Raw genomic sequence first — 14141 nt, 5'->3', positions numbered from 1 at the left:
AGAATGACATGGCAGTTAATTTCTTTTGCAAAGCTGTATGCTATATTGCCTCTTTTTAATGAGAGCCACATAATTCAGTGAATTAGTAAGTGGCAGTTGAAATGACTTTAAAAGGTAAATAATTGTTCCTATATGTTTGAGTAAGTCTGAGATATCAGTAAGAAGAAATTGTGCTTGCTTGACTTGTTTGAATGTAATATATATTTCAGAGAGTAAGCTGATAACACATAAGTAGGCAACTTCTCATTCCTCAGTTTTTATGGCCTTCTGTGTTTTCTCATAAGAACATTTTTCCTCTTTTATGATCTCATTCCTTTTTTCTCTTTATTGTATATGCCTCTCATTTTTATGTATCCCTACTTTGTTCTCTAGTTCTTCTGTTGTACTTGCCTTTTGCAGTATATTCCTAAGGTTAATTTGGTTAATTTTTCCTTCTCTTTCATAAGCTTTAATTTTATCCCAGTGTAGCTTTTGAGAAATCTTTCCTTTCAGTTTAATTTCCAACTGGTTAAGCTCGTTCATTTCCAGTGCTGAAACAGTGTTAAGTATTGATTTTCTCTTATTTTTCATTGGTGTTTAGTGCTTTCTTGGGTGTTCCCAATACGTTCTCTTCCCAAGGCTGTTCTACCTTAAGTTCTAGATACCTGAATTGTGGTTAACTTAGGTTTTTGTGTTAGATTTCCTCACTTTGAGGTTTTGTGTTAAACTTTAGTACATCAGTGAAGGAAGAATTAATTGATTTGTCACTTCTGTCATTCCTGGAGGAAAATCGAAGTAAAAATATAGAGACAGCTATTGGAATAGTCCTCATTAGGTCCATATTTCCATCCAAGTGTGATGTGGGCTGGCAGCAGCTTAAGTAATATGCCTTGTGAAGACTCCATGTGGTGAATAAGAAAGGACATTTATCTCAACAATTTTTGTATCCCATTTATTTTTTCTTCTAATACTGTCTAACTAAAGCACACCTATTGAAGAAAGGGAGAAAGAATGAATTTTGAGTAGAGTTATAGTCTCAGTCATTTAAGATGTCACCTAAAATATGCAAGCAACATAAGCTTAAGTTAATTAGAATCAATAAAAATTAAATCAGCTATTATTTTAAAGGGCTACATTTTGTGAAAACGACCAAATAAAACTAAATTCTTTACAGTAACCTCAGTTTTGTCACATGCACTCAATATTGTATGCAGATTAAATTTATTTGAGCAATAAAAGGTGCTTAATGCATTAATACGATATTTAGTATTTCTCCTCAGCTAATTTCTGTTTCTTTCAGTGAAGGGGATATTTTGAGTTTACATCTGCTTCAGCTGGCCTTTGGTGACAGAAAGTGTTTGGCGTCAGGACAAATCTTATATGAGGTAAATGGTGATATGGGTTGATAGTATCAGTTTTGTTTATTGTTTGGCTATTTTAAGTCTTTGTTTTAAGATACTGAGATATTACAATGTTTTCTTCTATTCAAGTTAGTACTGTATTCATAATATAATGTAAAAAGTATTAGGTTTAGGGATCAGGACACTGGTATTTTACCAAGGTGGCAATCTTAAAATTAAAATCTTCAGGTATAATTTTGTTCTAGAATGAGGAGATTAGACAAGACTCAAGCTCATGGCCTAGTTGGTAGCCAGGAAAAATAACCCCACTTTGTTGCTCGAATATAACAAGCAGTTAGCCATGGGGGTAGACTTTATAGTGTGGTCGCTTACAGTTGTAAGAGAGGATAAATGCATCTAGCATTTTAAATGACTGTTTTTCTGGCTGAATTCTTGAGGAAGTAGTGAAGTGCTGCTAATAACCAAATAACCATATTTGGTTAGCTGTCACAATACTTCTCTAGAACAGGCTTTTTAACCTCGTATTTGAGGGTGTGTGGTTGGGTTTTAGGAAATTCATGAAGCCCTTCAATTTTGTGTAGTATTTTTTTGATTGCAGTGTCCATGTCGTCCCCGAACCCCCCTCCTCTAACTCTCCAGTTCCACATCTTTGGATTCAATCAATCTTGGATCAGAAATATGGGGGGGGAGAGTTCCAGAAGGTTCCGGAACACAAAACTTGAATTTGCTGGGCCACAGCAACTATTTATATGGCATTCACATTGTGTTAGGTATTAATAAGTGGTCTAGAAATGATTCAAAGTGTACAGGAGGATGTGCGTAGGTTATATGCAAGTATTACATCATTTTATGTAACAGACTTGAGCATCTACAGATTTTGATATTGGAAGAAGGTCCTGGAACCAGTTCTTCATGGAGAACAAGGAACAACTATGCATTCTTCTAGAGAAAATTTCATAGCTTTTGTCAAATTCTTAACAGGGATCAGTGAATAAAAATTTAAGAACTAGAGCAAGAACTTCAGTGAAAACATAGAAGTTGGTTTGCTGGTTTAGAGAATATGCATTTGTAATTTCATTGCTTAGGTCCAATTTATACCCCAACCAGTAATGCATGAAGGTTCCTGTGTTTGATAACAGCTTTAGAAGATTTATTGATAATTATTTTTGAGAAACAAAATTAGCCTTTTTATTTATGTTTTATCCCATGTGTAAATTTTAGAGCCTTCTTCAATAATTTGTTCTTTTCAGTCTTTTAACTTTTTTGTTTTCTTTATATTGTGTGGAAATTCTTGAACATTTAATTTTAGAATAACTTTCTTAGAATCCTATTAAGACATAGACTGGTGTACATTTTCTATTTCAGGGGTTGGAGTACTGTGAAGAAAGATACACACTGGACCTCACAGGTGGCATGTTTCCTTTGAGGGGACAAACTGGTAATACCAAACTTTTGGGATGCCAGAGTATAGAGAAATTTCGATCTCATGGTGACAGGGAGGAAAGCATGAATGAAGGTTGGTTTAAAGCACTTTTATTATATATCATGTGAATGCTTGATTTAAGATTTGTCTTGATTTAAGATATATGACAGATACTGGTTTCTAGAGTTTGTACTCCTGGCAGTTAAGAAGTTGGAATACTAATTGTGGGATGGGACTGGGTGAGATCTGAGGTATTTCTTATTCTCCAGATCATGATGTGTAGAACTCAAGAATTGAATAGATTAAGGAAATGAGCAACCTCTTTATTTTGATGCGGCTCTCAAAACAGACACACACAAAAAGGTCTCTGGTTGTGACTAGTATGAGTAGTTTGTGAATAATGTTTACTTCTGTGTTTTTTGAGACATATATAGCAAACATGCTTTTGTTGTCTTGAATTTTTTGTTTCCTCTAGTGTTATCCCTTCTTCCTGGTAAATATCGTGACAGGATGAAAATGGCATAGATTTTAGAATCCAACATGGATTCAAATCCCAGCTCTGTCACTAGTTGTAACCTTTCACAAATTATTTAACATTTGTGACTAAGCCTTTGTTTCCTTATCTGTGAGTGGAATAATACATTTATATCTTCTGCAAAGGGTGGTTGTTAAAAGAATTGAATGGGATAACATGATAGGTTTATTCAGTTCTGGGAATGCTTAGTGGGGTCCTGGTTTAGCTTGTTCGTATTGGGATTCATTCGCATGTACAGCTTATTCATCCCAGAGATTTCCTCTGTCCTGGTCCCCATTTTTCATATCCAACTAAACATGTCAAAACAGAATTTATGGAACTCTGTCTCTTACTCCCCACTCATATCTTTTTTATATTTCCTATTAGTTATGTCTTGGATTTTTACTTTCCTTTTTGCTTCTATTGGTCTCTCATCTTTGTTCCTATCTTTCCATTCCACGTACCATTTGGGTACCTCTCTCCCCTACCACCACCTGCCTTAGCATATAGCCGGATCAATCCTTCTCAGCTAGAATTCTTTTACAGAATTAAGCCCTAAAGCCCAAAGGCATCACTTTTAAGTATTGATATTCTCTGGGCTTCCCAGGTGACTCAGAGGTAAAGAATCCTCTTGCCAAAGCAAGAGATGTGGGGTCAATTCCTGGATCGAGACGATCCCCCTGGAGGAGGAAATGGCAACTCACTCCAGTATTCTTGCCTGGGAAATCGCATGGACAGAGGAGCCTGGCAGGCTACAGTTCACGTGGTTGCAAGAGTCAGATATGACTGAGCTTGCACATGTGTGTGTACACACACATAGTCTCTGGTACTAGCAATGATTTATTTGTGGGAAAACTTTCATTCAAATCATTTTCTACTTTCTCCTTACAGCATCTTTGAAGTTGCCAAACTGTTAACTGAAGACAAGCCAAAGTTACTGTTTTTCTGATGAATACGTTTTAATAAGGTCTTCTTGAAATAGAAAAATAGTCAAGATAGAAGTGAATGAACCTCTTGTTACAGAATAAATGATAGAAATGTGTTTTAACAAATCGGATATGAGTTAAACCTCTTAATTTATGGGAAAATCTTCCTAATTTTATTTGTTGGATATATTTTGAGATTATTGATTCTGTTTTTAAAAATTATCTCTTCTTTTAGCTCTGTCTCCTGACACCAGTGTTTCAGTCTTTACCTGGCAGGTGAATATATATGGACAGGGAAAGCCTTCTATATATTTGGGGCTTTTTGACATAAATCGTTGGTACCATGCACAAATGCCAGATTCGTTAAGGTATGATTTCTCTATTTCTATCTATATATGTATGTATTTATATTTATAGGAATTTTTATGTGTAGTAGTTTATTGACTTAATAATTGTATAAAATTTCTTTTAGATCAGGAGAATATCTGCATAATTGCTCTTATTTTGCATTGTGGTCACTGGATGCTGTTGTAAGTAGGACTTCTCCACATTACATCTTGGATATATTAGTACATGAGAGAAGTTTAAGTCGAGGAGTTCCTCCCTCATATCCACCTCCTGAGCAGTTTTTTAACCCAAGTACTTACAATTTTGGTACGTATTTATTTAACATTACTTTTTGAGAAAAATAACATGCAAGAATGTGTATATTTGTGCTGTGTGTAGTGTATTATCATTCATTTCTCATTATTGTTAGTTAACATGTATGGATAAGTTAGGACGTTAACTTGATATATGTACACAAGAAATTTAATGATTATATGTTTTATAGAAAAATTGTCAGTATTTGAATTTGCTGTAAAGCATGAACTATTTCATATTAAGTGAACTTGTGATAAGGTTTAGTGTCTTGTTAGGATAGAAATACATAGACAAATTACTTTAAAATTTATTGCATGTAGTAATACCATGCCTTGCCTAGTAATCTGTTCTTAGGATAAATTTTGTTGTACTAATACCATCCCAAATATAACATGTAAGTGGATTTTTAAAATCTTTTTTTTTTTTTTAGATGCCACTTGTTTGTTAAACTCAGGAGTTGTTCATATAACTTGTACTGGCTTTCAGAAGGAGGTGAGTAAGAAATAACAATTTGGACAGTTTCTTTTCTTGAGCTGAAGTCAGATCATGGGTTTAAACTTTAGTGTTATTTATATAAACTACTCTTTCATCTTAAAAGGTAGCTTCTGCTAGGTATATGAGATAGCAGCTAGTAGCATCAATTACTAATGGCAGCCTTCTAGGAAGAGGTATTAGGGGTTTATAGCAGCTTTATATGGATGTTAGCTCCTGAAATTCAAGCAAAAGTAAGCTAGTACCTTATTTTAATCCATTCTCTTAATTCTCTTCCTTCTTAAAAAGCTTATGGGTAAATGAAATAATGCAAAAAAGGTACCTAGCACAGTGGCACAGTGACTGGCTCAGAGTGGATTAAGATTGTATATTGAAAATACTTTTCCAGGAAAACGTAAAGTGGCATAGCCTTAAAGTGATAATCAGCTAGATATGAATGAATGTCATATTTATACTTCATATTGGATCTCTTTCACATTAGACCAAAAAGAATAAACTGCAAGCTTTTTCTTTTGTGTGTATTAAGTTTGTTAAGATCTGTTACCAAGTCTGTCAGCTTTATAGAAGATAACAGGGTTACCTTATATATATAAGCAATTTAAAATACCATTATCAGGTGTAGTATTTGTGACTGACAAACATTGGTTACCTCAAGAACCTATAAGCTCTTTTCCTTGCAAGAATTACAGAGATGTAGTCTTCCACAATTTTCATTCAGTGCCTTTTAGTTTTCTTTAGATTGTTAAGTGTAAAGTAGGCTAATGGGTTTATTATTTATTCTTAAATTTGAGTATTTGAATTGATTATTGACTGATATCTTATTAATCAATCTGTTATAGACTTTGACTTTTTTAAAGAAATCAGGACCATCTCTTAATGAAGTCATTCCTGATGGTTATAATCGATGTCTTGTGGCTGGCCTTCTCTCACCAAGACTTATTGATATTCAACCTTCCAGTTTAAGTCAGGTAAGAGATTTTTAAATCTTGTTGTTTCTTTTGGATCATATCATTAGCTTTCTATTACAACAAAAATCTATTAGATAATTTCTGAAGAAGTAAGTTAAGTAGTGTAATGCCAACTTTGCATGTCAGTAGCTTGGATTTGGCTTAAAATTCATACCTACAGGATCCCATAGGTATAACTTGACACCAGGTCTATAGGCTAGTGAAAAAAAAGCTGACTTAAAACTCAACATTCAAAAAACTAAGATCATGGCATCTGATCCCATCACTTCATGGCAAATAGATGGGGAAACAGTGGAAACAGTGAGAGCCTTTATTTCCTTGGGCTCCAAAATCACTACAGATGGTGATGCAGCCATGAATTTAAAAGACTCTTGCTCCTTGGAAGAAAAGCTATGACCAACCTAGACAGCATAAGTAAGTAAGTGTTAGTCGCTCAGTCGTGCCCGATTCTTTGCGACCCCATGGACTGCAGCCCACCAAACTCCTCTGTCCATGAGATTTTCCAGGCAAGGATACTGGAGTGGGTTGCCATTTCCTTCTCCAGGGGATCTTCCCAACCCAGGGATCGAACCTGGGTCTCCTGCACTGCCTAGACAGCACATTAAAGAGCAAAGACATTATTTTACTGACAAAGGTCCATCTAGTCAAAGCTGTGGTTTTTCCAGTAGTCATGTATGGATGTGAGAGTTGGACTATAAAGAAAGCTGAGTGCCGAAGAATTGATGCTTTTGAACTGTGGTATTGGAGAAGACTCTTGAGGGTCCCTTGAACTGCAAGGAGATCCAACCAGTCAATCCTAAAGGAAATCAGTCCTGAATATTCATTAGAAGAACTGATGCTGAAGCTCCAATACTTTGGCCACCTGATGGGAAGAACTGACTCATTAGAAAAGATCTGATGCTGGGAAAGATTGAAGGTGGGAGGAGAAGGGGACGACAGAGGATGAGATGGTTGGGTGGCATCACCGACTCGACGGACATGAGTTTGAGCAAGCTCCGGGAGTTGGTGATAGACAGGGAAGCCTGGCGTTCTGTGAATCTGTGGGGTCACAAAGAGTTGAACACGACTGAGCGAGACTGAACTCAGGCTAGGAAACATCATGGATGCATCAGGCATGTCATGAGTAGAAGTTTTAATAAGCCCTTGATGTGATTTCTGATGGTTTGAGAACCACTGCTCTATAAAATGGAGAAGGCAATGGCAACCCACTTCAGTACTCTTGCCTGGAAAATCCCATGGATGGAGGAGCCTGGTAGGCTGCAGTGCATGGGCTCGAGGAGAATCGGACACGAGTGAGCAACTTCACTTTCACTTTTCACTTTCATGCTTTGGAGAAGGAAATGGCAACCCACTCCAGTGTTCTTGCCTGGAGAATCCCAAGGACAGGAGAGCCTGGGGGGCTGCCGTCTATGGGATCACACAGAGTCAGACACGACTGACGCGACTTAGCAGCAGCAACAGCAAAACAGCAGCAGCAGCAAAACTATAAAAACTGCTCTTATGAAAGTGAAGATCCCAGGTTTCTGCAAAACACAAGACAGTTATGGGAATCAGACTTAGTCATGGAAGCCAGGCTTAATTTCCCAATGGATACGTAAATAAAAATATTGTAAAATCCACTCCGTTTTTAGAGTCACAATACATTTTACCAGTCAGGAAACATTTTTAAACAGTGTTGTCTGGTGACAACTTATAATTCAAATTTTAACTTGGTATTTGCTGAAAGTAAACAAACCCCGGGTCGTTTTTCTGTGGAGAAAGAGAAAATGTTTTAATAACTTTCCCCTCAAATAATGTTTGAATTAAGTTATTTAAATAATTGCAGATATGTAGCATAATGAATTGTTAGGGAAGGAGCCTTTTAAATATCAGATGAATTGTGAATATTGCTGCTGACGGTTTAACACCTGCAGTTGGAATTTAATACCTAATGTCATGAAAATAAGAGAAATAATCTATTATCAGGGTTTTGTTTTTTTTTTTTCCTTTCTCCCCTCCTCCCTTTTGTATTACTGTACTGAGCAAATATTGACCATGTAGTCATGTTCAGTCAGCCCTCGGTACCCATGAGGGATTGATTCCTGGACACCCATAGATACCAAAATTGAAGGATGCTCAATTAACTTATATAATAAGGCATGGTATTTGCATATAATGTGTGCACACCCACCTATGTACTTTAAATCATCTCTAGATTAAAGTACTTAATACAACATATATGCATGTAAATAGTTGCTGGCACACATGAAATTCAAGTTTTGTTTTTTTCCGCCCCCAAATGTTTCCTATCTGCAGTTGATGAGGAACTGACTGGATATCTACATTTCAGTTTGTTTTTGCTCTTTGTAGAACCCCATTAGACAAATATTGACTGTCCTTAGTTGGTCTTATGTTAGCTTATTTTTGCTTTCCAACTGTGTCTCGTTTGCCTCTGATTTTGCTTTCTGGGGGATTTTTTCATCTAATTTTCTTTTTTTTAGATTTAAAAAATTTAGCCCCAATTTAAAATTTCTACACACACTTACTCTTTGATCATTCTTGTTTGGTAGTATTCTGTTCTATTTTATGGATGAAACATCTTCTAGCTGTATGTTTCAGGTTTTATTTGGTTCCCTGTATTATGTCTGTTTACTCTGGAGTTAGTTTTTGTTATTTTAGTCTTTTTGATCTGGTTGTTATTATTTAGTCTCTCAATATCTGATTCTTTGCGACCCTATGGACTGTAGCCCACCAGGCTCCTCTGTCCATGGGATTCTCCAGGCAAGGGTATTGGAGTAAGTTGCCATTTCCTACTCCAGGGGACCTTCGCAACCCAGGGTCTGAACTTGCGTCTCTTGCATTGTAGGCAGATTCTTTACCATCTGAGCTGACAGGGAAGCCTTTTGATCTGGTGGCTATACTTAAATGTTGGATGGTTTTCTTTTCATATGTTAAGTGAGTCAGTAACAGATTATGAACTGTCTTCTGCCTGAACAGAGCTCTGAATTGGGTTCATTAGAAAACCTTAGGTCAGTTTTGTCTTGGTGGCCCTTGCTCATAGGACTCTTTGGTCAGGAAATTATCTTTCCCTGCCAGAGGCTCCAAATTAGTATTAGTGTTCATCATCCTTAAGGAGCACTTTAAGTGCTCCGTTTAATTTTTTTTATTTTAGAGAATTAATACTGATTCCCCTCTATTATATATTATGAAGCTTAGTTAAAAACAATGATATCTAGTTTTAAAAAAAAAAAGTAAAGTGAGAGGTTACTCTGGTAGTGCAGTGGATAAGAATCCACCTGCCAGTGCAGGAGACATGTTTGGTCCCTGGTCCAGGAAGATCCCACATGCCATGGAGCAACTAAACCTGTGCTCCACAACTACTGAAGCCTGTGCCCTATAGAGCCCAGGAGCTGCAACTACGGAGCCCACATGCCACAGCTACTGGGGTCTGCGCTCCCTAGAGCCTGTGCTCTGCAACAAGAGAAGCCACTGCCATGAGAAGCCCAAGTATTGCAACTAGAGAGTAGCCCCCACTCGTGGCAGTTTAGAGAAAAACCCACTCAGCAAAGAAGAACCCTGCAGCCAAATATAAATAAATAAGTTTTTTTAAATAAGAAAAAGTGAGAAAAATTAGCTGTAATTCAACCATTCAGCCATGTTAGTCAAACAGCATTTAATATCTTTTTGTGATTATTTTGAATCTGGTAATCCAACCCTTGGTTTCTTTCCGCTTATGTAGATAAAACATGAATAATTTCAATTTAGAAAATTGACTAAAGTATGTGTAGGCATGCAAATATTGTCATTTTGTTGACTTTTTTCATGTATCTTTTTAAAAACTTTATTCCTAAGATAGACCAAATTGAGCTAAATTGGTTAGTAATGGAGGTGAAACAAAAGAAGCAAGGAAGAGATTCCTTTAAAATGTTAGAGAGTGGTTACCATGGGGGATGGGAGGAGTGAGTAGAAATTTCTTTTGATTAGGTAGGAGGAGACAGGGCTTCTGGGAAATATTCTCAATCTAGACTTGGACCAGTTTCATCAGTGTCCAGTTGGTAATTAATTGTATGTATGGTATATGGACTTTTTGATATGTATACTTCCCTGTATCTCTGTATCCCGCCATATACAATAAAAAAAATGATCAGGGTTTGTTCTGTTAATTACATATTGATTGGCTTTACTTTTTCTCTAATTGGGTTGTTTATGGAAATTCTTTATAAAATATGTAGATACTTATCCTGTCATAAATCTTACAGATAGTATCCCTATTGTTTGCTCTTCACTGTTTCATGATGTCTCTTACCACATTCAAAATAATATTTTTATAGTCAAATGCATTTTATAGCTCTGACTCTGGCTTAAAATTTAACACCTAAATATTTCTTTAAGGCTCTAACTCATTTTCTGTGTGTCAAATAAAATAAAGGTTCAGTTATTTTTTCCCCAGATGGTTAGTCTAGCTGTGTTATATCATTTGTGAAACAAGACCCAAAATATCCTTTTCTCATGCTACTGAAATACTGCTTTTATCTGATATTATATGTCCGTATCAACTGGGTTCTATTTCCGGGCTTTTATCTTGTCTCATAAATCTAGTTTCCTCTTTCTATACCATTTTAATATATTGCTTTGATATTTGGAAATGCAGCCTGGTTTTTTAATTTGTAATTTTTGGAAATTCATAGGCACTTACTCTTTTTATTAGTTACAAGATGGTTTTATCCAGTATTCCTGTTGGAATTCTTTTGAGAATTTTATTATATTCACATGTTAATTTGGGGGAGAGTTGGCATTTGTATCTTTGCATTTATTTAGGGTTTATTTTTACATCTGTCATAAAAGTTAATGGTTATTTTCTAGTGAGTTTCTATTTTTATCCCTAAATGTTTTATAGTATTTTTTATGAGTAGACCATTTTCCCCATATTCATTCAGAGATGGAGTTGATTTTTATATATTCATTTGATGCTATTACTACTTGGCTATATTAGAATCTCTTAGATTTTCAGGGCATGCAATCATCAGCAAATATAGGCTTTCTGCACCCCTTCCCCCAGTTTATTACTTTATTTTCTCATGCCATTTGGTTGGAACCTCTACAAATTATAGAAAAATAATGGTACTACCAGACATCCTTGTTTTATCTTTGATTTTAATGTAAATTGTTCTATTGAATCTCCATTTAGAATCATGCTGTAGTTTTGGAGTATCTTTATCATATTATAGCTCTCTCTATTCCTGTTTAACTCATCTATTTATTCCTGTGATTCCTTTTTAAAAAAATCTTTGTTGTAATGACTGAAATTTATAGATTCTTAAATAAAGTGTAAATAAAGTGTAACAAAACAGCTTTGTTGAGATTGTTGAGATTTAATTCCTATAATTCAGTTCAGTGGTTTTTAGTATAGAGTTGTGCGACTATCACAACATTGAATTTTAAAACATTTTTATCATCTCCCTCCAAACCCCATACCCATTAGCAGTCAATTCCTTTTCCTCCTTTCTTCCAGTCTTTGGTGACCACTGATCTACTCTTGTCTTTGTAGATTTATTTGCTCTAGACACATTATGTGTGTGTGTGTGTGTGTGTGTGTGTGTGTGTGTGTTAGTCGCTTCAGTTGTGTCTGACTCTTTGCGACCCCATGGACAGTAGCCTGCCAGGCTCCTCTGTCCATGAGATTCTCCAGGCAAGAATACTGGAACAGGTTGCCATTGACATTTTATATAAATAGAATCAAATAATATATGGCCTTTTGTGACTGACTTCTTTGACTTAGAACATTATTTTCAAGATTTATCCATGTTGGAGCACATATCAGAACTTCATCCCATTTTATGGCTATATAATGTTCCACTGTATGATATACCACATTTTATTTATCCATTCTTCAGTTTAAGGGCTTTTTGGTTGTTTTCATTTTCGGCTGTTAGAAATAATGCTTTATATAGTTTTTGTGTGGATGTTTTTCAGTTCTCTTGGGTGTATATCTAGGTGTGAAATTTCTGGGTCATATGATAACTTCATATTTAAGATTTTGAGAAACTACCAGACTGTTTTCCAAAGTGACTGTCTCATTTAACATTCCCACTATCAGTGTATGAGGATTTTCTACACCGTCACCAGTGCTTGTTGTTTTTTTTGTGTATAGCCATCCTGGGGAATCATAATGATTTTTAATCCTTTAAAATTTTGTGTTGTCAACTAGAACTTGATACCTCTGTCTCTGATCACATATCCTTTCTTTTCTTTTTTTAAAACATGATTTAGGAAGAACAGTTAGAAGCTATATTGTCAGCAGCAATCCAGACAAGTTCTCTGGGACTTTTGACGGGGTGTATCAAAAGATGGATAACAGAAGGTAAGATTATGATTTTTAACAATTAAAAAATGCTTTGTAGTTTTAAGATTATCAATTTACTATTGGGTGGGTTAAGTTAACTTTATTTTGAGTTAATTGTGGTTTACATACAATCATAAGACATTTACAATGTACCCTTACCCCCCGTGAATGATAAGTTGTGGCACGTCTCTAGTGTTATATCACATACAGGACTTCTCTTGTTACTCTTTGATAGCCATGCTTACTACTGCTAGCCCCCATGCTATTCCTAATGCCCAGCACCTGCTCATTTATTGTCTAGTTCTATAATTTTGTCATTTCAAGAGTGTTCATAAATGGAATCCGACAGTATATAACCTTTTAGGGTTGACTCTTTTTCACTCAGAAAAATTCTCTGGGGATTCAAGTTGTGTGTATTACTCTCTTTACAAACAAACACTTCACACACACGCATTGTTTTTGTTCTGACCATTTGATAATAAGTTAAAGGCATCATGCTTCTTTACTCAAAGTATTTCAATATGTTTCCTTCTAAGAACAAGGATATTCAGTTAACAAAACACTTTGCATTAGAAAAATCAGGAAAATTAATATTGATGCATGCTATTATCTAATCTATAGATTCTATTGGAATATAGCTAATTGCCCCAATAATGTCCTTTGTAACATTTTTAGGGAGAGGGAATTCAGAATCCTGTCCAGAATATATTTTATATTTAGTTTTCATGTTGTTTTACTCGCTCGTAATATTGTGTAATTCTTAAGCATTTGTCTTTGAAGAAATTGACATTTTTAAAGAATATGGGCCTATTATTTTGTAGCCTGCCTCTCAGGTTGTGTTTGTTGATATTTCCTCATGATTAGATTTAGATTTTACATTTTTCATAGCAGCATCACGTAAATTGATGTGCTCCCTAATGTTATACCCTCAGCACAGATGCAGCCAGTTTGTCTCCATCAATGTTGATGTTAACGTGGCTCACTTGGTTAGGGTGGGTTGTGTCAGGTTTCTCCACTGAAAAGTTTCTATTTTTTTTTTTTTTTGTAATTAGTAACCGTTCTTCATTTTTCCCTTCCATATTTACAAATAAGAACAACCGAATTCTGCTGCTAATTTACGCTTTGTTCTTGAATGGACGTGGAATAAAGTGGTTCTCACAAAAGAGGAATTTGACAGACTATGTGAGTATTATATAAAAAACTAATCTTGGTTTATGTTTTGAGTACATAGCAATAAATTTTAAACTCTTTGAAGAAGTCCCAGAAATAAACTATTTCATTTTATATTAGAGTGACAAAATTATTTTTTCGATCAAGATTTTGCAACAGATTGTTTAAACTGGCAACATGTTAGGCATGTTCACAATAACAAGTTTCAGAATTATAACTTTTAATCTTAGGCATTTAATTTATAAGATATGCTGATGATGGAGTAAAGAGAATATGCCAGTTAACGTCTGAGCTTTATTCATTTTCTATTTAAAATACTTAGAAGTATAAAGAAACTGAATAGT

At 35.3% G+C, this 14141-nt stretch overlaps 1 protein-coding gene across 6 annotated transcripts in view; it reads left to right on the top strand.

Annotated features, from left to right (window-relative positions):
• The window catches only part of AHCTF1 (AT-hook containing transcription factor 1), an 84577-nt gene that overhangs the window by 26326 nt on the left and 44110 nt on the right, over nucleotides 1-14141 (top strand). For all 6 annotated transcript variants that reach the window (XM_081486893.1, XM_081486892.1, XM_081486889.1 and 3 more), the window contains exons 7-14: nucleotides 1280-1364; nucleotides 2706-2856; nucleotides 4439-4571; nucleotides 4676-4857; nucleotides 5276-5337; nucleotides 6177-6305; nucleotides 12555-12645; nucleotides 13720-13809. In XM_081486893.1, the coding sequence (XP_081343019.1) occupies nucleotides 1280-1364; nucleotides 2706-2856; nucleotides 4439-4571; nucleotides 4676-4857; nucleotides 5276-5337; nucleotides 6177-6305; nucleotides 12555-12645; nucleotides 13720-13809 (923 nt within the window). The remainder of the gene's footprint in view (nucleotides 1-1279; nucleotides 1365-2705; nucleotides 2857-4438; nucleotides 4572-4675; nucleotides 4858-5275; nucleotides 5338-6176; nucleotides 6306-12554; nucleotides 12646-13719; nucleotides 13810-14141) is intronic.

The sequence above is a fragment of the Giraffa tippelskirchi genome, chromosome 5, assembly GCF_054371585.1.
Source record: "Giraffa tippelskirchi isolate mGirTip1 chromosome 5, T2T-mGirTip1v1.2.pri, whole genome shotgun sequence".
Taxonomy (NCBI): Eukaryota; Metazoa; Chordata; class Mammalia; order Artiodactyla; family Giraffidae; genus Giraffa; species Giraffa tippelskirchi.
This window is presented reverse-complemented; position numbering and strand designations above follow the sequence as displayed.